We start from the raw sequence: 24,626 nt of genomic DNA on the forward strand, positions 1-24,626 counted from the left end.
GGGTGCCATAAGAGGTATCATATACCTTCATATGGGTGTCATTACAGGTATTATAAGCCTTCATATGGGCCTCATTACAGGTATAATCACAGAACGCTCTACTGGCGCCAAATCACATTTTTATAATTGCGGAGACAAGTTTCATTTCAAACTTGACAGTCACAGATTCCAGCTGGCAATTTTTGATTTGTTAATTTTTTAAAATCAAGTTAAGGATCAGTGCCTGTAAGTTTTTTTTTTTTTTTTTCCTTTTTGGGCAGGGCAGTTATTCTGCAATCGGATGGCCAAGCGCACATGTTGTTCTGAGAGAAAAGAAAACCCTTTCCAGAGGCTGTCATTTTTCTTGCAGGCCCCTCCGTTCCTGCTCCCACTAAACGCTCTTAAAGACCTCCGCTCTGAGCCAGCGAGAGACTCACAGGAGCGCAGGCCCTTTAGCAGGAGGGCAGACTCATTTCAGCCCGGCCAATCACCTGCCAGGGCTGTGTGAACCCTGCGCCCAATCACCCGTCTGTCTCGTTATGAACGAGCGGCTGATCTCACAGGCAGCCCATCTATGGGGCTTTAAATCCACTCCCCCCCCCCCCACACCCACTATGGGTATTATGGCCCGAAAGATCACCTCACTTAGCGCGCCCACACCCGCCATTCTCGGAACATTCCCGCCAGCGTAACCGCAGTGTTACCGCCACGGACTCGGGGTGGATTCCGCTGCAACGTGACACTGGTGGGGTAGGGGGAGGGGAGGTTTGAAGAGCTTGTTGGACACAGTCTGTGGAAAGTGAGTAAGGCTGGTTTACGGAACTCTTCCAGCCCCCCCACCCCCCCAGCCCCCGGGACCCTGTTCATGTCCCGGACATCTGGAGGGAATATCGGAATTCTCTCTCAAATTACCGTGTGGCTACGCCTTCTGCCAAGAACAGAAGGATGTCATGTAGGCTACGGGACAGTCTTTAGTCCGCTTTTTCCCCCACTTATTACGTTTGCTTGAGATTTTAATTTTTGGCAGCTCACATTTTAATTAAAATAAACTTTCCCCATTAATAAATTTCATTCGGGGTCTGGGCAATGCCAAGCAAGTGCTGCACCTGGTCCCCAGCATGTCCATGTCCACACCAGCCAATCCCATCCCAGAATGCTAAACGGTATATACGTCTGATGAAGGAAGCCAGGATAGTGGCCAGTTTACCACACACAAATATTCTCTTATGAGCTGGCCTGGTTCCAACTGATTGAAAAAGAAAAAAAACATCTAATTAATGAATTTGCCCTGAAGAAGTGTCTCATGGTGAGTTCAGGAAGGGGAGTTGTCATGGGTTTGATTTGAAAGCTTGCGATAGGCTGATTCTGACTGAAATTAAAAGCCCACTGCTTCTGGCACAGTTGTTGCATGTTGTCCAATCAGAAATTAATATGCAGTGTTGAAGGTTCGCTGATTCTGCGCCATGTAAACCTTATCCGTCCCCAAACGGGAGTTCATTTTTTGTGACCCATTCCCTCTTTAATGTAGGAATTAAATCCTGAAGCAAGATTCTCAAAACGCCGCCCGCTTTCCCCGATCAGTGCCAGAAACTCGTTTGGCAGAATTTAGCATGTGCTCCTATCCTCGCAGATAATGTTCACTGCCAGAAAGAAAGAAAGAAAAAAAACAATACAAATCCCGGTTAATCTGCTTGGGGGGCTCAGTGTGGTGTAATCATATTTAACGAATGTGCTCATGCTTGTAATTGGAGGCGCACGATGTCCACAAGTGATTTGCTGCCGACGCGTTCATCATTAAAAACCGAAAAATCTCACCAGCGATTGTGAGCTCGCCTGAAAGGAAATTTGGGCTCTCTTCCTATTTTTCCTGACTAATATGTTGCTTCCCTCTAATGACGGATAAAATAAATAAATAAATAAATAAATAAATAAGCTGGCAGTGCTGTTTAGAAAAGCCATTAAAATGTAAATGGTGGGCTTGATGTCATTCAGCACACTGCTGTCCTGAGGTTGATGAGCAGCATCTATTGAAAAAAAAAAAAAACACAGTAATCCCTTTTTTTCCACGTTTTTTTATGTGTGTGGTTTTTTTTTTACCATTACCCATTACCTAATTAGCCTGTCTCATGCAGCAGATTAGTCATTGAGTTGAGCGGGCTGACAGCTAGCTGTCCCTCAGTGGGTTAGGAGCGCTGCCCTGTGCAGTGGGGCTCTGCTGGATGGATACTGCGCGCGTGCACTGCAGAATCCCGGGCTGGAGTTCAGTTTGGAATCAGAGAAGGTGGGGTAAGTTACAGAGGCACGGGGCTTTGAGCAGGGGAAGGAGGGCATTCCCGATCCGGGAGAGTCAGGGACGATCCGGGTTTTCGCTCCAGCCGAACCACGTAACCACATAACTGGATTTATTTTAATTAGTCGGGTTTAATTAAGGCAGGCTGGAGGCTCTCAGCGTTTCACCGTTTAGAGCATTCTGCCTCAGACTTTTAATCCTCCATCAGACCCCTGTGATCAAGCTCAGATGGAACAAAATCCAGAAACGGCACTGGCACTCCAGGATCAGAGCTGCCTTCCCCTGGTTTAGAGGCAGAGACAGCTTGGGATTGGCCGGTAAATACGAGAGGAACGGGAGAGGGCGGAGTCTAGTGACGCTGAGAGATCGCTGTAGCAGAACAGCTTTTATTCCCTGTTAGCTCTCCAAGGACTTAATTGCTGCTCTAAAAATAAAGTTTATCCACACATTCAAATATAGTCTCCTCCAGTGTACTGTTGAGCACATGGTGTAGCTTATGCACAAATCTGCGATGGTAACATCCGAGAGCATGTTTTAGGATGAATTTAAGGGGGGGGTGAAATCAGGTTGCGTTTTTTTTCTTTGCAGTTTTTTTTTGTTCATTTCCTGCAAATTGGCCACAATTTTCACAATCTACCTCCACCTCTATTCAGAGTAAATTATAGTCGTGGTAGTCTTCTTTTGTGGGATTGCATCTTTTGGCCATCAGCATGTTTTTGTTGAGCAGTCTCAGATGCCGTATTGCAAGTAAAACATTTTTGTGCCAGGTCTGCGGGACAGGGAAGGTTGTTTTTGGCGTGAACGTGAACGCCCCCTGCTGGTCTCTTCCAGCCAGTGTCCGAAGAGTTCCAGAACGGGGAGGGGTTCGGCTACATCGTGGCGTTCCGGGCCAACGGGACGCGCGGCTGGAAGGAGAAGATGGTGACGTCGGCGGACTCCACCACCTTCAAGTACCGGGACGAGACCTTCCCGCCCCTCACCCCCTTCGAGGTCAAAGTCGGGGGGTACAACAACAAGGGCGACGGCCCGTTCAGCAGAGTGGTCACCGTCTACTCCGCGGAAGGAGGTGAGCGTCTCGGGACCGCGACTTCGTTCGCCGTACGCTTGCGTGCGGGTTTCCGAGACTACCGTCTGATCCCCCCCCCCCCCTCCCGCACGTGTGTGATGTTCCACCGGAGTGGTCCTCAGTCCTGCTCCTGCTTAGATTTATTTTTTTTAAAGACTTTAGTTTCGAGGAAAATACTGTTGATTATCTATGAGATACCCTAATCTACGGGAGCGTGCATCACTAGCTATTCATCAATGCTCTGATTAAAGAAACGATTCAAGACAAACAAAACGGCCAAGTGCGCTTCTCACATGGTGGTTGCCATGGCACTTTTCACAGAATCAATCCCCCATCCCTTACGGAAACTGAATTTGCTGCAGTATATTGCAAATATATATTTTATAAGTTTAAACTATATATATTATAAGTGCCAGTATTTAGTGTATTTTCTCATATATTGTGTAGGTTAGCAGTGGATTGGTACAGTGTGTTATTTCAGTATATTTTCTGTATAATTTCATTTGCGAATCCACCCCCGAGTTCAGTCCCAGGTAGCCAGGTGAGGTGAGTTATCACCTGTGTGATCAGCTGATTCATTTGATTATTTAGGTTCTGAGTAACTAAAGTCAGCGCCAACCTGCAGATCTATGGCTGAGGAGGACAGTTCCGCAGAGCCGCTCGACGCAGATCCGGGCATAAATCCTCTCCCTTTTACGAGGCGCTTCACGGTCTATGTGAAAATCTCCACCGCAAGCTTTTTTAATGGAGTGCAGAAGTCTGCGAGCGTACAAAAGGAAAATGTGAAATTTCACGTCGCAGTGAAAACACAGTGGAGCAGTGCATGCTGGAACCCAGGAACCGCGGGGTTTAAAATCCACGCTCCGTGGAGCTGCAGCCTGCGTTTCAGCCCCTGTCCCGCCAGATCCTCGCTGAAGGGGCGAGAGCGAAGCTTCGTTTTTGAAGCAGAGCCAGTGAAGTAATTGTCACCTTTTGCAACTTTTTTTTTTTTGTTTTTTGTTTCCCGCATCCCTTTCAACTTTTCTTGTGAGGCTGCATCTGACAAATGCGTAGCTTTCAGAAGGCTCCCGGCTAATTAGCTGGCACGCTCCCCATCGCTTTCTTTTGCCAAGCTGAACTTACTGTACAGCTGGTGGCTCTGTTTGAATGGTGTAGGCGTAAGCTAACTTGCTGGGTCAGCATCCACGCTACGCGGCTGAACGGGCTGCAGATAGGTTCGCTAATTAGCCGCCTTTGTTTGTTTGTTTTTTTTATTATTTATTATTTTTTCGCGTGTCATTTATTTATCCGGGACACAGTTCCCTGTTTAGTTTGCCATCTCTTTTATCCGAGGGGGGATGGGGGAGGGGGGGGCTGCTGGCACGGGTCCAGAAAGTGACACTGTGTTTGAAGCAGAAGGGGGAAAAACACTCAGACACTGAGAAATGAACTCAGACACACTCACTTCACGTTGAGCTGATAGCAGAGTTTTCTGTTGCCTATTGAGAGGCCGGTAATTGATGGAGCTGGTTGTCCCCTGTAGTTGATGAGGTCTCAGGAGATACGTTCAGATTTTCCTGCCTGTCTCTGAGCATTTTATCGGCATTTGGATGTGAAGATGAAAAATCACCACAGGAGCAGGAGCAGGGTGCAGGGTTACTGTCCTGAGCCTCGGCCTCCGATGTGCTTCTCCCCTGCTTCCTGTGTGTCACATCGCAGTAACTGTGTGTGTGTGTGTGTGTGTGTGTGGGTGTGTGTGTGTGCACGCGTGTGTGTGTGGGTGTGTGCGTGTGTGTGTGTACGCGTGTGTGAGTGAGAGTGTGTGTGCATGTCTGTGTGTGTGTGTGCGCGCGTGTGTGTGCGTGTGCGTGCCTGTGCGTGCCTGCATGTGTGCATGCATGTGTGTGTGTGTGTGTGCGTGTGTGTGCGTGCGTGTGTGTGTGCGTGCCTGTGCGTGCCTGCATGTGTGCATGCGTGTGTGTGTGTGTGTGTGCGTGTGTGTGCGTGCGCGTGTGTGAGTGTCAGTGTGTGAGTGTGTGTGTGTGTTTGGGTGTGTGTGTACACTGGTACTCCAGTACAGGCAGAATAATTACACTGGCTGTTGGTTCCCTGATCTGAGCAATTGTGACGATAATGGGACGTGTAAGACTCTGCCATGAGCTAATGAGCTACCGTATCAATATTTTACCAGTCATCTGTGCTTATCTTACTTCAGTTTAGGGAGAGAGGGAGAGGAGAGGGAGAGACAGGGTGAGAGAGGGGGGGGGGGAAGTGAAAGAGAGACAGATAGACAAAGAGAGGAAGACAGAGTGGGAGAAAACAGAAAGAGGGCACAGTCCAAGCTCTGTTCAAGCCAATGTCCGTTCTCATTCGGACTGTAAATTGCATTTGGTAGTCGGGTCCATTTATATCCGTCCTGGCTGCAGAATGCGTGCTTATTATCAGTGGATGGGAGAGCAGTGGATGGGAGAGCAGTGGATGGGCGAGCAATGGATGGGAGAGCAGTGGATGGGAGAGCAGTGGATGGGCGAGCAGTGGATGGGAGAGCAGTGGATGGGAGAGCAGTGGATGGGCGAGCAGTGGATGGGAGAGCAGTGGATGGGAGAGCTGGGGTGAGCCTGCACACAGTGATGTCTGCTGATCTGGAGCTCCTCCGCTCCGTGAGCAGGTTCCAGCAGCAGGGAGTCACCCACACGCTGTGGCACCGTGAGGCTGACTCTGAGCCCTGTCCCCCCCCCCCCCGCAGAGCCCCGCGAGGCCCCCTCCGGGGTCTCCGCTGCCAGCCTGTCTGCCTCCGAGATCCAGGTGCGATGGAGGTCCTCTAATCCGGGGCCTGGAAGACCCTGGGGATACGAGGTACAGCTCTGTGTGCGTGTGTGTGTATGTGTGTGTCTGTGTGTGTGTGTGTGTGTGTGTGTGTGTGTGGGTATGTGTGTGTGTGTGTGTGTGTGTCTGTGTGTGTGTGTGTAGTGTGGGTTTGTGTGTCAGTGTGAGTGTGTGTCTAGAAGCATGCCAGTTTTTCTTTCTAGAAGCACATTAAATGTCTTTTAGCTTGTTTTGAGATGAATGCAGTTTTTGCATGTCCCTCAGAGTAAGCAACACACCTGCCTTTCCCAAAAGCTGTGCGAACGCACCACCTGCACACACAGCATGCACACACCACATACACACACCACCTGCACACACAGCCTGCACACACCACCTGCACACACCACCTGCACACACAGCATGCACACACCACCTGCACACACCACCTGCACACACAGCCTGCACACACAGCATGCACACACCACCTGCACATACAGCCTGCACACAGTGGACATTTAAAGTCTGCTTTCTGAAGCACAGCTTTGAAACACAGCTGTGAGTGCTTGAAAGGGCAGACACAAAGCTCTCAGGTTTTTTCAGCGTTTATTTTCTTAAGCTTTTGGGGGTGTTGAAATTCCAGTGTTCTGTAGGCTCACACAGGCAAGGGCCTTAAAGGAGAGGAGGGGGCCTCATGGTGGAATTTAGAAACGGGCCCCCATGGGCCACAGAACGTCCCTGGCTGTGTGTGTGTGCGTGTGTGTGTGTGTGTGTATGTGTGTGTGAGTAGGTGTGTGTGTGTGTGTCTGTATGTCTATGGATCTGTCTGTGTATCTGTATGTCTGTGTGTGTCTGTGTGCCCATGTATCTGTATGTCTGTGTGTGTGTGTGTGTGTTTCCATGTCTCTGTATGTCTGTGTGTGTGTGCATGTGTGTGTCTGTGTGTGTCTGTGTGCGCATATGCGTTTGTGTGTTGTTATGTTTCTATAAGCCTGTGTTATGCCTGATGAGTAAATGGCATGATTATGGTTTTTGTGCTATGTCCACTCTTATCTGGTGCTCCTTGCCGTTTCTGTGAGGGCGTGGCTGACGGTCGCTGTGTGACCCCACCTGACTCTCTGACAGGTGAGCTACTGGAAGGACGCGGAGCGGGAGGACTCGGGCCAGAAGGTGAGGACGCCCGGAAACGAGACGTCCGTCCTGCTGACCGGCCTGGAGGGAAACAGCCTCTACCTCATCAGCGTCAAAGGCTACAACAGCATCGGCCACGGTCCCCCCAGCAACGCCGTCCAGGCCCACACCAAAAAGTCCCGTGAGTTCCCCCCCTCTTACCCGTACGCTGGAGGGCGGTCAGCGTCGAATCGACACGAGTACATTTGATAAAGTACGTTTGGTTCCTGTTGGACTTGTATTAGCATTGTCGCAATTGAAGTAACGCTGAATCTTTTACTGTGTGGATCAGCGATTAGGTCACTCCGGTCCTGGAGCGTCAGTGCCGTTTCTGGATTTTGTTCCATCTGCGTTTGATCACAGGAGTCTGATGGACAATTAAAAGCCTGAGTCTGGATATTCTGAAGAGTGAAACAGCCTTGGCTGCCTCTAGCTCATGGTTGGCTGCATTTGGTAAACCTGAGTAATTAACACGAATCCAGTTATGTGGTTATACGTTTGGATGGAGCAAAATCCAGGACAATGTCTACCGCTCCAGGACCAGGGTTGTCTACCCCTGTGTAGATATTCAAATTCAAGTGTTTGATGAGTGGTACAATTCAGTGCACAAAGTAGTAAAGTTTCAGCATGAGGTAATGCTTCATAAGTACTGTAGTGTACCGCTAGCTTCAGACGCCTATATATTCTGTACCCTACCCACAAATGAAGTGCAGTTCAGCATGTTAATCCCACCCACTCTTCAGCACTCAGCCAATCAGCTCAGTGAGGGCGGGGCCAAGGTGTTGGTGGAGATTCCAATGTAAACCACGAGACAGATGCAGGAAAGAGGTTGAACAGTGAGCAGCCTGTGTCCAATATATCGCGCTCCCTCAAACCCCTCTCTGAGAAATCTGAGCCGTGTCCAAACCGACACCTCCCTGGTGCAATCGAGCGCTGTTCCCAGATGGTTTGGGTGGGGGCTTTCCCCAGATCTCTGGAGATCTGCCCGTCTGACTGTAGTGTAAATCACCCTGTGTTTGCTGCCCAGCCCCCAGCCAGCCCCCGTCCAATCTGATGTGGATTCAGGAGGGGAACAACGTCTCTCTGTCCTGGGAGCCAGTGAGGTCCATGGACAACGAGTCTGATGTGATTGGCTACAAGGTAAGCCCTCTTCCAGCTGAGATAGGCTCTTGTGGCTTTTGAAGCAAGTAAACTGTGGAGACCCTGGACCTCCACTTTGAAAATATCTTGTGCAGTGTACTTGATTTCTTTTATTTTGCACTATGGCAGCTGTCCTGTGGGATTAAGAGTAAAGCACCTTTTTTTTGGGGGGAGGGGGGGTCTGTCATTTGTGGGATGAGATGTCATATGGAACATGTAGTATTTGTTATTTGGCATTTTATTGCCACGCCTGGCTAGCTGTCAGTCATTTTCCTGTAGTTAATGACGCTGTTAGTCTTGTGTCTGCAGCATTCGGTCAGATCAGTGGCTTCTGTAAATTCCTCTTGTTTGGTCCGTTCCCTTCATGATGAATTAGGTGGTTCAGCTGGTCTCTGCTTTTGTAGTAAAATGCCACTGAGCAGAGCAATGTTCTCCAGCAGTGTCATCAACCAATGGCTCTGCGGTGACACTGACAGGTGACACATTCCAGCTTAGGTGATTGGCTGACAGCATGTGTTACAGAAAGCAGTGATTGGACATTTTTGTGTCACGTCCGCGTGCTTCCACAGGTGTCCTTACGTCAGGAGGGGCGGAGTCACAGTCAGGTGATCAGGACCCAGAATCCCTCGGCCGTGCTCTCCCTGCCCGAGGGGGGTACCTACATCATCGAGGTGCAGACGCTGAGCGACGGAGGGGAGGGGGCTACCAGCGCCCCCGTCAGAGTCCTCACCTCCTCAGGTGAGTCTAAAATCCCCCTGCTCAGAGTCAGAGTCCTCACCTCCTCAGGTGAGTCTAAAATCCCCCTGCTCAGAGTCAGAGTCCTCACCACCTCAGGTGAGTCTAAAATCCCCCTGCTCAGAGTCAGAGTCCTCACCTCCTCAGGTGAGTCTAACAGCTCAGAGTCAGAGTCCTCACCTCCTCAGGTGAGTCTAAAATCCCCCTGCTCAGAGTCAGAGTCCTCACCTCCTCAGGTGAGTCTAAAATCCCCCTGCTCAGAGTCAGAGTCCTCACCTCCTCAGGTGAGTCTAACAGCTCAGAGTCAGAGTCCTCACCTCCTCAGGTGAGTCTAACAGCTCAGAGTCAGAGTCCTCACCTCATCAGGTGAGTCTAAAATCCCCCTGCTCAGAGTCAGAGTCCTCACCTCCTCAGGTGAGTCTAACAGCTCAGAGTCAGAGTCCTCACCTCCTCAGGTGAGTCTAACAGCTCAGAGTCAGAGTCCTCACCTCCTTAGGTGAGTCTAAAATCCCCCTGCTCAGAGTCAGAGTCCTCACCTCCTCAGGTGAGTCTAAAATCCCCCTGCTCAGAGTCAGAGTCCTCACCACCTCAGGTGAGTCTAAAATCCCCCTGCTCAGAGTCAGAGTCCTCACCTCCTCAGGTGAGTCTAAAATCCCCCTGCTCAGAGTCAGAGTCCTCACCTCCTCAGGTGAGTCTTAACAGCTCAGAGTCAGAGTCCTCACCTCCTCAGGTGAGTCTTAACAGCTCAGAGTCAGAGTCCTCACCACCTCAGATGAGTCTAAAATCCCCCTGCTCAGAGTCAGAGTCCTCACCTCTTCAGGTCAGAACCTTTATTTAAATTCTCTGAGTCTAACAGCTCAGAGTCAGAGTCCTCACCTCCTCAGGTGAGTCTAACAGCTCAGAGTCAGAGTCCTCACGTCCTCAGGTGAGTCTAACAGCCTTGTTAACAAATCATATCTGCTCACTGAAGCCGAGTCTGAAGGATCATATGTGAGACACAGGAAAGTGATTAAATAAGGGGAGGTTGGTCGTGGCACGGTGGTGCAGTGGGTTGCACTGTTGCTTCACAGCAAGAAGATCCGTGGTTCGAATCCCACAGCCTTTCTGTGTTTGCTTGTTCAAAGACATGCAGGTTAACATAATTAGGTTAACTGGAGAGTCTTCGGTTGAGTGTAAGTATGAGTGTGTGACTGAATGGTGTGTGTGTCCTGTGATGGAATGGTGACTTGTCATTATTTCTGCAATGCATTCTGGGATATGCTCCAGCACCAGGATTAAGCTGGTTAGATAATGGATGGATACGTCACATTTCTGCAAACCCACCCTCAGAGAATCTGACCAGTGTCTAAACTGCCACACTCCTGGCCTGGCCAATCATTGCTGCAGTTACATCCCCGGTGTGACCAATCACTGCTGCAGTAAGTGTGGCACCAGAAAGGGTGTAGCAGGAGCAGCTCTCTCTTTCCCTCTCTCTCTCTCTCTCTCTCCTTCCTCTCTATCCCACCCCCCATATCTGGCACGATGTCCCTTCAGCACCTCAGTACCCTGCTGTTCCAGTGGCCTGGGAGAGCTGCCTCAGGACCTTGGACAGCGTCAGCCCCACTCTCGGGCACAGTGACAGCTGTGGCTCCCGGCCAATCAGAGCAGTCTAATTACTGTCTGTTTATTGGGCTTTGTAAGAGGCAGAGGGTCAGGTCTACCACATGGTGACTGCGACAGCACGGCTGTTCTTACCCTCCAGATCATTTTGTTCCGACTTTTTCGTAGTGCCGCTGTTTGTTGTCATCATGTTCAAATCTTTGAACTCAAGAAGTTAATAGGTGGCAGTCATCCAAGCGTTCTCCCTCGGCTGACTGGTCTGTTCACTGAGTGAAACACTGGCCACCCCCAGCACTGTGCCACGATACCAGGTGATATCCATGAACGTAAACGTTCTCAACTCTCTGTTGCTTTAGTTTGACTAACAAACGTGAGCTTCCGGAATTATCCATGGCCATTGGCAGGTGGCCTGATAAATGTTTTAGTCTCGTGCTGGACCGTTCTCTTTGGGCTATCAACAGTTTTTCATGGAATTGAGCTAAATCATCCAAAAGAAAACGCTGTCTGCTTATCGACACATACAGTAGGTTTTTTAGAATTAATAACACAAAATAAACTTGAGCTGTAAGCTGCTCTCTTTCTCCCTGCTCTTTTTCCTCCCACGGACGGGGCTCGTTCTCGCCGAGCTTCTCAACCCCCAACGGGCGGACGAAACCGCGGCGTGTGGGGCTTTTATGTGCGGCTGTGCTGGGGCTGTGCCGGGCTGTGCCGGGCCTGTGCCGGAGCTGTGCCGGCTGTTCCTCCCCCCCCCCCCCCGCGGTTACCGTTGGGGGATTCGGCCGATTGGACACGGAAACAAATCCCCTTTAAACGCCGCCGCCTGGCTTTGTGGAGTCAGTCGTGCCTGATAGTGCTGAATAGCGGGTTTCTCTGAACAGAACAAAAGAAATCAATGGGATGGGTACTGCTGCGGACAAATTCGCATTTTCCCGTTAGTGGGCGTGGGATGGGACGGGATGATTTAATTATATTCGGAGCGACTCGGCATTGACCCCCCCCCCGTTTGGGAGTTAAGCGCCTGGCTAGCTCGGGTGAGGATGTGCTTATGTCTGATGTGGTTAAGTACCGCGTAGCTGAGAGCGGTAAAAAAAAAAGCACTGGAGTTGCTCAAGTCGAGGAGATCGGGCCCAATAAAGTTTAGAGTTGGGATACAGAGCTGCGGTGATTACCATTTTTACACCTAAATGCTCAGACGCCTCGTGGTAATGGGTAAAAATAATGATCGTTGCCGATGCTTTCCTGGCTAATGAAATGTACCTCAAAGATGTTCTCCGGGCCCCGCGCTAATTAGGCCACCCAGCTGTTCCGCAGGAAGTGCGGCGTCTCCTTTAATTCCGCCTTAATCGCCACCTCGCCACCTACACCGGCGCCACAGACCGTAAACCCGTGCGTCGTGCTTGGGTGGAAAAATTAATCGAAAGTTTAATGCCGTTCCTACAATAAAGCTAACAAGCAATTTAGCGCAGTTGCATCATTTCCTCCGCAGCCATTTTGAATGGCTGTACTGAGGGTTATTGTGTTGAACAGTGGAGAAGGCTCTGAATTTAAATTTCGGTACGTTGCTGGTTTGAAGTGCTGCGTAACCGAGGGTCAAGGAGTAACCGAGGGTAACCGCGTAACCGAGGGTCAAGTAACCTGGTACTTTTCTGGTAGACACCAGGAAAGTACCAGACTACTAACAATCTTAAAAGGACCATCTTTGTTCACCCATATTCAGAAGAGCACCGTCAAAACAGGTTTATTTTTTACAGAGACCTCTCACAAAGACACTTTGCAGAGTAACAGATGGAAAATTTGGCCAAAACCAGGTATGAACCCCTAAAAAAGCAAGCGGTGAGGTAGAAAAAAACACACCCTGGTGAGAAAACGAAAAATTCAAAATGGTGGTGAGAACAGAAATCTGGGGAGGACCCTGGCTACAGGGGGGGGAGGGGGCATTCTCCACTAGCCAGCCTGGTGTAAATTAGGGGTAGAATGGATGTAACAGGAATGTAATAAGGGATCAATCACAGCTAATAATCAATCAGCCAGTTACAGTATTTCACTACAAATTCTCTGGGGTCTGCAGGAGTGCTTTATAATTTTTGTTAGTGTTTTATTCAACATCCAGCTGTCATAATGGGGACAAGTTACCCTGCAATTCATTCATTTAGCAGAATGTAAAGAAATTTAATGTAATTTGATGAGTGTAATTTACATGACATTCATCCAGCAGCTGCTCATCCACAGCTGTTATCAGCTCCGTAAATAAAACCCGGAGCTTCAGCATGCAGGACAGAGCTGCAAACCTTCCCATCGCAAACAGAACACCACTGAGACTCATTTCAGAAACTTGTCCTCGTGCTGTCAGCACAGACAGGCTTTTGCCCTTTGTGTGTGTGTGTGTGCATATGTGTGTGTGTGTGTGTGTATTCTCTAAATCAGCAGTGTGTCTCATGCTGTTGGGTTAAAGCAGTGTGTCTCATGCTGTTGGGTTAAAGCAGTGTGTCTCATGCTGTTGGGTTAAAGCAGTGTGTCTTTCTGTGTTCTTTTCCCCCTGTCTCTGGTCTCCCAGGAGTCCGGGCGAAGAGTGGTCAGCAGTCTGTGATCATCCAATCCTGGGGCTCGATATGGACTCCGCTGCTCCTGGCTCCACTGGTGCCTTTAGCTCCCTGGTGATGTCAGAGTTCTGACCCCGCCCCCTGGGCGGGACCATGACGTCCTTCTCTCAGACTGCCACTTCCTGTACCGGGCCTTCCCCATCCAACAAGGCCTGAGGCCAGCCACACAAAGGGGGAGGGGCATCTTTTTTCAACCCAGACAACGTATTCAAAATATGCATTATTTCATTATTTTATGTTTTAATGTTTATGTTTTTTTTCAAGGTCTTTCCAATATCATTGTAGCATTGTATTTGGTGAGGAGAGAGGCCGTTTGATCTTTCCAAGCGACAGTGTTAAGGAGGCAGACGCTCGCTGGACTGGGGCCAGCTAGTTTCCGGAAGGTTCCGGAGCCCGGAGTGTGGGGCTCTGCTAGTCAGTTACCCCCCCCAAACCCCCACCCCACCCCCCATGGCTGGCTGTCTGACTGAGCAGCGAGAGCTCATTAGAAATAAGTGCATTGTTTTCTTATTCGCTCACACACGCACACACACATACACACAGACAGGCTGCAAAAACACACACACGCATACACACACACGCATGCACACACACACGCATAAACACACACACACACCTGCACTTGCACACACACACACACATACATGCATGAGCACACACACACAAGCATGGGCACACACGTACACACATACACACAGCACAAGGGCACACAAACACATGCACACACACACACACACACACACAGCGCACACAAACACATGCACACACAGACACACAGACACACACACACACGCAAACAGACACAAGGTTTTTTATAGTATGGAGATTGTTACTATTTCCAGACCTGCTTTTTGTACGTTGTGTTATCATTAGAAAAAGTGGTGTGTGTGTCGGCTATGTCAAGGTTTCCGTTCCTTGTTTTGTTTCTTTGACGACGGCGATGCTCGACGATCCGCGGACCGCCGCAGGTGACCGCTCGGCGGGGACGGAACCCTCACCTGCCGCAGGTGACCGCTTGGCGGTGACGGAACCCTCGCCCTCCGCGTCCCAGCGCATCAATCAGACCGCGGCCAAACCCCACTCTGTGATGACTCTCATGGTGGCAATGCGAAATAAATGTGATGTATATTTTTAACCGCCGTCTCCGTGTCTCGTCATTGAGAGGAAGCACTGGGCACGAGGTGCGGGACTCACCCCCCCCCATCCGCCCATCCACCCCCCCCCCCCCACCCCCCCCTTACCGCCTGCAGTCTGTCTGCGCTCGGTGCCAGATCCTAAACCCTGCCAGCGTGCGTTTTGGGGTCTTCTGGTGCTCGTTCGTCTCCATAACGTTTCGTTTGGTATCCCAGAGCCCCCCGGCGGGGGTTAGTGATGTGTGAGCTCGAAGACGCCCCAAGGTTTTCGAGTGTGAGGACTAAAAAGCGTACCGCCTGCTGGAATGCGCTGATTATTTGGGGGACGGGTCGCCTGCCGCTCGCCTGCGCGGTTGGAGGGAGGGTACCCCTTTATCCCCGGCAGTGAGGAAAGAGCCAAAATGGCCCCCGCGTGCTCTTTGGCGGGTGTTCCCAGACGCCTGGCGAGGTACGCGCTTGATTGGATTACAGGCACTCAGCTCAGCCGTCATTAACAAAAGCCTCACGGAGGAGCTGTGGAGAGTGACTAAAGTGTGCCCCCCCACGTGTGCCCCCCCCCCCTTATCACCGCTCCTCCCAACACCTCGAGCCTCCGGAAGCTTCCGTCTCCCTCCAGACACCAGTCAAATTAATTTGTGGCTTGTTTAAATACAGGTGAGAGGGAGGAGCCGTGCTGCTCTCCAGAACAGCTCCCCTCCCCTCTCTCTGTCTCAAATGAGCTTCCCAGGTGCAGGGATTACCCCAAAAAAATGTATTTAAAAAAATGGCCGTTCCTTCTAGTCCCACTCTCAATAACCCGCTATGGCACCAGGGACTCTTTTGGGGTGGGGTGGGGGTTGGGGGGGTACAGCTCTGCCCAATTCCTCTGTGGGTTCAGTGGTTTTGGGGGAGGTACCGGTCCACCCCGCTCCCCTGTGTGGGGTCAGTGGTTTTGGGGGGGTGTACCCCGCTCCCCTGTGTGGGTTCAGTGTAGGCTGCCTTTGAGGATCACAGACGGTAAGACTTCTCGCTCGGGGGGATATTGCATAAGAGGAGAGCTCAGCCCTCTCTCCAGTACGATGCATTTCAGACTCTCTAGAATTCGTTAATATTTATGCAGCACACAAACCACAGAGTCAAACTATTCATCCGTTGTTATAGCTTGTGAAAATAACATTTTGGGTGGACCTGCTTTCAGAATGCAAGCATGTCCAAATGCACTGCACCCACACCTCTGCATAGACATGAATGTTTCTGTCTGAATTTACTCATATTCCATAGTTGCTATAACTTTAGGTACTTATGCATTAGGATGTTATTATTATTATTTTTTTAAATTTATTATTATTGTACTGTGCTCTGTGCTTGGACTTGGCTATTTCAGAGACAGGAACTATGATGTCAGCACTTACGGCACTCCCTCCTGGCTTTGATTGGCTGAAATGTTGCCCATTGCTCATGTGATCACTGAAGAGTGCAATGGTGTCCCTAAACGGGAGTTGATATGCACGGACACAACGTTCCAGGCCAAAGCGGTATGAGTGAATGCATCGGAATTCATGGAATTCCGTGAGGAAAATCTTGAACCCAGAGAGTGGAGAGGGATAAACACTTATCGAGCTGCCCTGACGTATTGGGTGGCAGTGTAGTATAATGGGTAAGGAGCTGGTTTTGCAACCAAAAAGGTCAGAGGTTAGATGCCCGTTAGGACACTGCCGTTGAACCCTTGTACCCTAGTTACTTAACCTGCACTGCTTCTGTATATATCCAGCTGTATAAATGAATACAATGTAAAAAAATATAATCTTTTTTTTTTTTTTTTTAAACACGATGTAAATAGTTATGCAAGTTGCTCTGGGTAAGAGCGTCTGCTAAATGCCTGTAATGACACCTAGCCATGATGATGCCTCTCCATTGGCCAGTCGGGAGGTGAAGGTCTTTTTAAATCAATGGGGACATCAAGAAAAAAAGTGCTTGGTTATTAGGGAGTAATCTGTACTCAGTTAATTGAGTAATTAAATGTACCGTGTATGGGGAAATTGGTGCATTTGTGAATTTCAGTTTTATTGAATGAGAGACGTGCTCATTCAGTAAAATGAATTATCAGACAAATGTGCTTCCTGGTGACCTGGTGGTGATTTAATCCATTCTAATTCAAGATCCGTGTCCTAATTGAATTAGCAGTATTACTAGTGTTACCTTCAGCTTTAATTGTGTCTGGTTAATATTCAGTTTGTGAAAGGAAGAGTCTGGTTCTCAGTACTAGACAAATGAAGAATAAATCGCACTAAAATAACTCTTTATGCAAAAGGACAAAAAGGCAATTTGTACAAGGGATGCATCTAATTACAGAATGATGGCTAAGCGGCTGGACAGTGTTATTAAATAGACAGAGATTCAAGGGGAAGAATTCATGATCTTTCACTTGCGTTATATCCGTGAAATACAATACAGTGAACCACAGTTTCAGTTGTTTTTTTACATATATTTTCTTTGTTTTGTTTTTGGTAAATATTGTTATTTTGAATCACCGTAGCATCCTGGCTGTTTGATGTTGACTGTGTGTGAGGTATACCTTATTTTATTTATTGTACTTTTTATTTTTTTTTTAGAATCTTGTGTTGCTTTGATGCGTGAACTCTGTGTCTCGTTCAGCTTATCCAGTGCGAGTAGTTCAGGCTGAAAGTTGAAAGGGAATGCGTGATGTGCAGAGCGCTCGGCTCTGTGTCTGCTGGCTGATTCTGCTCTTAACATGCTCTGTCATCTGCACAGCCCGGGCTTTCAAACCCACGGAGGACTGCGAGAGCACACTTAACATACGTTCTATGTATAAATTACCATAGAGGCCCCTCTATAAGAAGCCGTTCGTCTGAAATACGTTTTGTGACAGGAATGGGATATGGGCAGGCCGTGGGTGCGTGTCAAGTGTTTGTGTGCATGCGTTTGTCATATCTGGAAGTGCAGCGGATAGCGCTGTTGTCTCACAGTCTGGGCCTTTCTGTGTGGAGTTTGTATGTTCTCCTGGTGTCCGCGTGGGTTTCCTCCGGGTACTCTGATTTATTCCCACAGTCTAAAGACATGCCGTCCAGCAACCTATACAGTGCCTTTCTTTTAACTGAAAAGACAGACAGATGAGGAGGGAAAAAAGCTATTTATTTATCTAATTGTTTCTTTATTATTTATTGTATTCCCTACCGGTTTGTAAGGCCTGTGTGAGCCAGGTGTGCTCTCTGTAGTTTGCCCTGCCAGCGTCCCCTCGGGCTCAGTCTGTGCTCCAGCAGGTAAAAAGCACCAGAGAACTCTGCCCTTCGTGAGCAGCTGACCTGGAGAGTCACCTCTGGGTAATGAGGCAGGTGATCCCCGATTGGCTGGAATCCTCCATCCCTCCCCGGGTGCCGACCCCTATGGCCAAGGCTATTTATTTACCTTTATTTATACAGGGCAGGGTGACAGAGCAAACATGCTCTTTTAATGCCTCCCTGAGTAGCCTAGCCTGCATGTCTTTGGACTGTGGGAGGAAACCGGAGTACCCGGAGGAAACCCACGCGGACACGGGGAGAACATGCTAACACACAGAAATTCCCCAGCCGGGATATTGTGTCACAATAGCTGCTTTACAAAGAAGGCTTTTGCTTGTCTGGGAATGTGTAACTAGGGTGGTGGGTTGGCGGGGGTGGGGGGTGGGTGGGTGTTTTGAATGGGGGTGAAGGAAGCAGGAATATAAAGAGCTCAATTTGTCTTTTTTTTCTTTTTAAGATTTATACATAAGTACTTTCTCCGGCGCGAGGGCCCTGGAGAGAGCCTCTATTTGCGTTTCTTATGCAAATGAACCTGCAATCAGGGACGGGAGAACGCGCCGTCAGTGTTTCAGCGAGACCGCTTCTGACCCCGGAGCGCTCCGGTCCGCCCTTTTCATGTTTGGACTCATTTCTGCTTTTCCGAACATCAAGGCCAAATTAGAAAGAAATAACAAAATTCATACTTCTCTGATGTTCTGTTATTTATATATATATATATATCAATGTTTGAAATTATCATCTGAATTAGCAGATTAAATTTCTATTTCACTGATTAATTACTATAAAATTAGTTACGCAAATATTTGGAAAAACAAAATATATGCATTTGCCATGCCTGCTTGCTGCTTTAAAACTCACAATTTAAAACTTAATTAACTAATGGAAATGCAAATCATTTAAATCAGAATCGCTCACCAAAGTGGAAGTTAACACAAGTGTTTTTAAATTTTATTTTGATTTTCATTTGATTTATTGTTTATTGTTTGTCTGTGTGCTGGGGTGGGGGGGGGGGGGGGTGCTGAGCATGTGCGCTGGATGCATTATTTTTCATTAAGATGCTTCATTAATAATCATATTTCCCAAATACACCATTCTAAAATATTTAATTCATAGATTTATTTTGTACATGCATTAATGCACTAATTTAAAAATGCAAATCAATATGTAACCTATGTGTGTTCTACATTCATATCACAGAACAGGGGTTCATAAAAAAAATCGCAATATGTTGTGAAGAGTTTTAGCAAACATATCGCGGTCTCACACGAACATGCTGCTGAAACTAGAATGCATGCGCCAGATATTGCAATCCACCTTCCTCTGCGGCTTCCGCGAGTCTGCTGTAGAAAGCTTTCTGTGAAGGCGGTTTCCGAGGCATTACTGACAGCCATTCATTAACCCAGTATAACCCTGCAATGGGGAAAAGCCATTTTGAGATAAGCAGTTGGGTGTAACGTTTCAGTTCATTCCTTATCGCCGTCCCCTGAATGTTATTTAATTCTTTAATTACGAGACGGATAATGTCAGAGGCTTGCTCCATTAGCCGCGTACTGTACAGCGCGTGCTACCGCCTCGGTGTCAGTGAAGAGGGGCTAAATGCTGAAACGCCGTCCCCAGTGGCAGCCTTTTTCAATTTGCCTGCGGGTCGAACAGAACATGAATTTCAGCCCGCGCGTAAAATCTCCTTTTGAATTACGACCACATTGTGCAGTTATTGGCGGCATCATTTTGCTTTAACGTGAGCTTAATCAGGTTTGTTTGATTGAATAGTAAACAGCCCGCCGCCTTCGTCCCCCTCCCACACGGAAATGGCCACCGTAAAACCTCCAGGTCCGTATTTCACCGTCAGTCTGTTGCTCGGGGAAATCGTTGGCGTTCTAAACGCGAATGATGACGCGCTCTAACTGTACCGCGAGCTCGTCCTGTCCTCTCCGCAAACTTTGACTGATCCCTCTGCATTAAATGTAAATCCCAATGGCCGTCTTTGCTGGGTATCATGTTCGGTGATTTAATGCCTTTAAAACAACACGTCCCTGCGGGTCACCCTGTCCCTCTTTGCTCCTAATTAATGTCGCCGCGTTTAATTGACGGCTCGCCTTCGCCCTTGAGGACGGCTTTATCAGCCGACCGAATGCAATATTTATCTCTTTCCCGCGGGTCTGAGGAAGAGTGAGGGACTCCGGGCCAGCTCGGGCTGGGTTTCTTTTACGACCTCGCTGAGTCTTCCTCACAGTGAAGTCCGGTGAGGCGGGTCCCCTCCTCTGTCAGAGTGACATACGGTGGTCCCGGGGTGTGGCGGGGCGACCTGAAACAGAATCAGTCACGCGCCACGTGACACGGGCATAATGAATACAGGGAATAGCGGAGCCGGAGAATGTCCTTATTCCTCTAATGCTCTGGCCGTTATGGCCCTGGCTGGAATAAATTGGATGGATTACCGTGTTCCGTGGCGTTCACAGTTCCCTGCTGTTTCGGCCGCTGATGTTCTGCAGAGTCCCGTGGCACAGATTTAATCCCGATACGAATCCTCTGTGGTTTAGAATTTAAAAGAAAATACGAATCGGTTTATGCGGTTTTAAACTTTTACTTTATATACCCCCCCCCCCCCCCAGCCATTTGTGTTATATTGTGCGTGATCTTAATTTTAGTATTGAAAGTGAAGTAGGCTACTAAATTCTTGCACCGAACCATGCCCTCAATCAAAGCTGATTGCTGGAGTGGTGCTTGGAAAGTTGCGGGCAGTCTCCATGATGAGAGGAGTTGCTTTATTTCTTGAAATTCTTTTATTACAGATTGCATTTATTTCGCTGTATTCTTATTATTCCATTTGCGACACGCTGATCTGAGTAGGAAAGGGATGTCGCTGATTGTGATATAAGAATATATTTAAAGTGAAGTGGGCTATACTGTGTATATATATTCACAAACCTGAAATGGAGTTTAGCAGGAAACCGTGGTGTAAAATAATGGGGTACGTTATGTTTTTTTTTGCAGACAGTGCGAGCGGTATGCGCTGCTGGTCGGCAGTGGTGCGGTAGATTTTCTGGTTTGAGAAGCCTGAGCTCACACAGACGGAGAATGAAAGGTTATAAAGCTCCAGGTCTGAGGGCTGCCGCATCGCCCCCCCCCCCCCCCAGAAGAAGAGCTGGAAATGGCTTTCCTCCGTCGATCCATTTCCCATTTATCTTTCTCAGGCCCCTTTAAAGCTGAGGTTTGTCTACATTACGCAGTGAAGAATGAGTTTATCAACCCAGCCACCCATGCAGGAAATCTATTAACAGCGGTACAAATGGTGGGTGAGCTCCCCCCCACCCAGCCCTCCTCTGCCCCCCACCCCCCTTTCTGTCCGTGGCCTTGGACAGCAGTCAGGCAGACAGAATCCATCAGGAGGAAGAGGCCGACTGAGGAAGGTGTGTCCAGGCTCAGAGAGGTAACCGCAGGCCTCCTCTGCCTTCGACCTGTCCCCCTTTACTTCTCTCTCTCTTTTCAGTGCACGGAAAATATCAGCGCATCTCGCTTCCAGACTTCCAGATCTCACCTTGTGATGATAGCATTTATGCTTCCAAAAAACGAACAAAAAAGCCTTTAGACCATGGAGATAATATGTTGTGAGAATGAAGGTTGAACATATGCTTTATACACATCATGCATGTTGTACACATCCTAGACACTATACATATCATCACATACACATTGTACACTTTATACACATTATAAGCATCATACACCTTTCTACACATCAAACACGATATACCTTTAAACATATCATACATTATACACATCATACACATTGTATGCATCATAGACATTATACACATAATACACTTTTATACACATACACATGATATACCTTTATAGATATCATAGACATTATACACATCATACACATGATATACATCACACACATTATACACATCATAGACAGACATTAACAGGTTTATTTTTGTTGGATTTCTGTGAGGTAGGAGGTGGTGTTTTTTTGCCCGCATGGCCTGCTTGTCCCTGGAGTGAACACACCTGCATGTGTAACACATTCAGGTAAATTTTGGGCTTTCATTTGCAGTGGGGTGGAGCTGGATTTGAGCTGGATCACCGTCCAGGAGGCAGTTTGCTCTGCGCTCTCACAGGTGGAGCTCTGCAGGTGACCTGAGGAAAATGACCCTGAACCGCCTCGGTGAGCACGCATCGCGTGTCAATCAGAAATACGACCAATGGCAGCTAAGTAAGGAGCGCTGCATTGAGATATTGTATCCCACATTATTTACCTCATTATTCTTCTTCTGTGGTATGACAGTGCTGTTGTCATATACATATACCAGAGCAATGTCAACACGCCTTTTCTGAAAGGATTTTTTTTTAAAAAGAATGCAATTGTGTGTTTCGGGACGAGACGTTGATTTAAATATCACCGTGGCGAATTCCACCTGTGTGTGACAGGTGAGGTGAAATAAAGGGGAAGAGTGACAGTGGGGTTTACGTGCCTGACCGAGCACGAGATGGCGGCCGATTCCCCCGCTCACTCCGGAAGACTGAGCTTCATTACTGCAGGGATCGGTTACCAGGGCACACGTGGAAACAGCTGCCAGGGGGACAGGGCTGACAGTCTGCATGCACAGAAGCACACACGTGCTTACACATGATGACACTCTGATACATGTAGAAACACACACTCATACACACACACACAGACACACATGCTTACACATAATGTCACCCTGATACATGTAGAAACACACACACATATACTCATACAAACACACACACACATACACACACACACCACACTCACATACACACAGACACACACAAACACACACACACACACATACAGACACAGGCACACATATACACGCACACACACACACAAACACACACAAACTCACATATACACACACGTACACACAAAAACCCATATACACTCACATACACACACAAACACACATACACACACACACGTGTTAGCAAGCATCCTAGCAGTATGTCAATACTCAGAAAATGTTGTTTGTAAAACCATTTGGCAGTTGGGAGGAATAATCACTCACAATCACTTTGGTATTGATTAAGTCTGCTTGTTATTGGGCGATAACTCAATATAAACAGTTTAGTGGCAATACCACTGTTAGTGATTTTGTGCACCGAATGCTAAATTATTATATATATATATATAAAAATTGAGCTATGCCTTCACTCAGGGTGTCTTTCTCTTTTCTCTCTCACTCTCACTCTGTCTTTCTCAGTTCATCTCTCCTTTCTGTGTGTGTATGTCTTTCTGCTTGTGTGTGTTTGTGGGTGTATGTGTGTGTGTGTGTGTGTGTGTGTGTGTATTTCTCTTTGTGCGGGTGTTTGTGTATGTCTGTGTGTGTGTGTGTATGTGTGTGTGTATGCGTGTTTGTGTGGTGTGTGTGTGTGTGTGTGTGTATCTGTGTTTGTGTGGTGTGTGTGTGGTGTGTGTGTGGGTGTGTGTGTATGCGTGTTTGTGTGGTGTGTGTGTGGGTGTGTGTGTGGTGTGTGTGTTTGTGTGGGTGTTTGTGCATGTATGTATGTTTGTGTGTGTATGTGTGTATGTGTGTGTTGCCCATATGAATTCAGGGAAAGACTCTGCTTGACCCAGAATCCCTGTTATATTTTCTGCTCCAACTTAAAACGCCTTTGAAGCAGCAAAGGAAACAGCGCAGCAATTAATTACACCGTGACGCTTGGAGAATCCATACCACGCGCGTCAGTTACCGAGCGGGCGTGGGGTGAGTGCGGGGGATGCGGTGTGGGGGGGTGGGGGTGAGTGAGCACAGAGTCAGACAGGATGACATCCTACAGTAAATCTCAGACCTCTGAATGGCCTCGTGGCCAGGATGCCGGCCATCGCTGTAGCATTCAGCCTAATGAACCAATCAGAATCGAGCCTAAGCTCACCCCCCACCCCCAACAGCATTCGACGTAACGCTGCCGTGGCAAGAGTTGTGTAACCCTTTTATAATATGGAAATAATATTTCATCTTGATATGTAATTGCTTCAGCCTTGTGGACAGTACTTCCGTATCCAATGGCAACATGTAAGGCTGTGAGACAGAAAAGAGAAAAAGAAACCCTTTAATTGCTGCCCACTGCGGCTTTATCTTCCAGTCTGCACCCGGGTCCGTGGGCAAGCAGGAGGAAAATCAGCTGCGGTTTAATGAGCCGTAGAGCCAGCTAAGATCACTCCTATTGGCCGATTAGATAAAAAACGGGCCCAATACTCAACACCTCAGCAGTTTCGCAACAACAATTAATGCCCTACGCAGCAGCGAGGCTCCTCTCTTACTCTCCGAGGAGCGGGAAAGAGAAGCTGGTCCCAAAAAACCTGTCCAGGGACAGCCCAAAATGGGGAGACAGGGAAAATTCTGAGTGCAATCACCGTTCAACTGGGACAATTTTGGTTCTGTAAAAATTCCAAAGCCATAAAAATGGGTCTGAGAGATATTCTTCTAAGACACATTAGCACAAGAATGCAAATCTTTAAAAAGGCATTCAGATATTTAAACTGCAGCATTAAATCTTAAACAGCAATCACCATTTCAAAGCCATTTTGTTCACCTGTTTTACGGGGGTGTTGTATTTCATAGATATCAGAGCCACAAGGTAGGAACACTTATCTCGTTAGCCTGATTTAATAATTCAGGTCGAATACCCCTGGGATCTTAAACAGCACTGCCGATGATGGAAATCTCATAAATAGAACTGAAAATGACAACAGGCCTTATGAAATAGGCTTCCCAGTCATCCATGATGCACATCTTATAAACAAATGAAAGAGAAGCACAAATTATATCTTTTTTTTATTTACATCTGTACATGGTTTTATTCCCTAGACTATTT

At 48.0% G+C, this 24,626-nt stretch overlaps 1 protein-coding gene across 1 annotated transcript in view; it reads left to right on the top strand.

The window, feature by feature from the left end:
• cntn5 (contactin 5) overlaps positions 1-14,498 on the top strand; it is a 205,952-nt gene extending 191,454 nt beyond the window's left edge. The window contains exons 18-23 of the mRNA XM_064301519.1: positions 3,101-3,335; positions 6,061-6,170; positions 7,245-7,431; positions 8,317-8,429; positions 8,999-9,167; positions 13,318-14,498. Coding sequence (XP_064157589.1) covers positions 3,101-3,335; positions 6,061-6,170; positions 7,245-7,431; positions 8,317-8,429; positions 8,999-9,167; positions 13,318-13,421 — 918 coding nt within the window. The 3' untranslated portion in view covers positions 13,422-14,498. The remainder of the gene's footprint in view (positions 1-3,100; positions 3,336-6,060; positions 6,171-7,244; positions 7,432-8,316; positions 8,430-8,998; positions 9,168-13,317) is intronic.
• Positions 14,499-24,626: the final 10,128 nt, after the last annotated feature.

Source organism: Anguilla rostrata, chromosome 12, assembly GCF_018555375.3.
Source record: "Anguilla rostrata isolate EN2019 chromosome 12, ASM1855537v3, whole genome shotgun sequence".
NCBI lineage: Eukaryota > Metazoa > Chordata > Actinopteri > Anguilliformes > Anguillidae > Anguilla > Anguilla rostrata.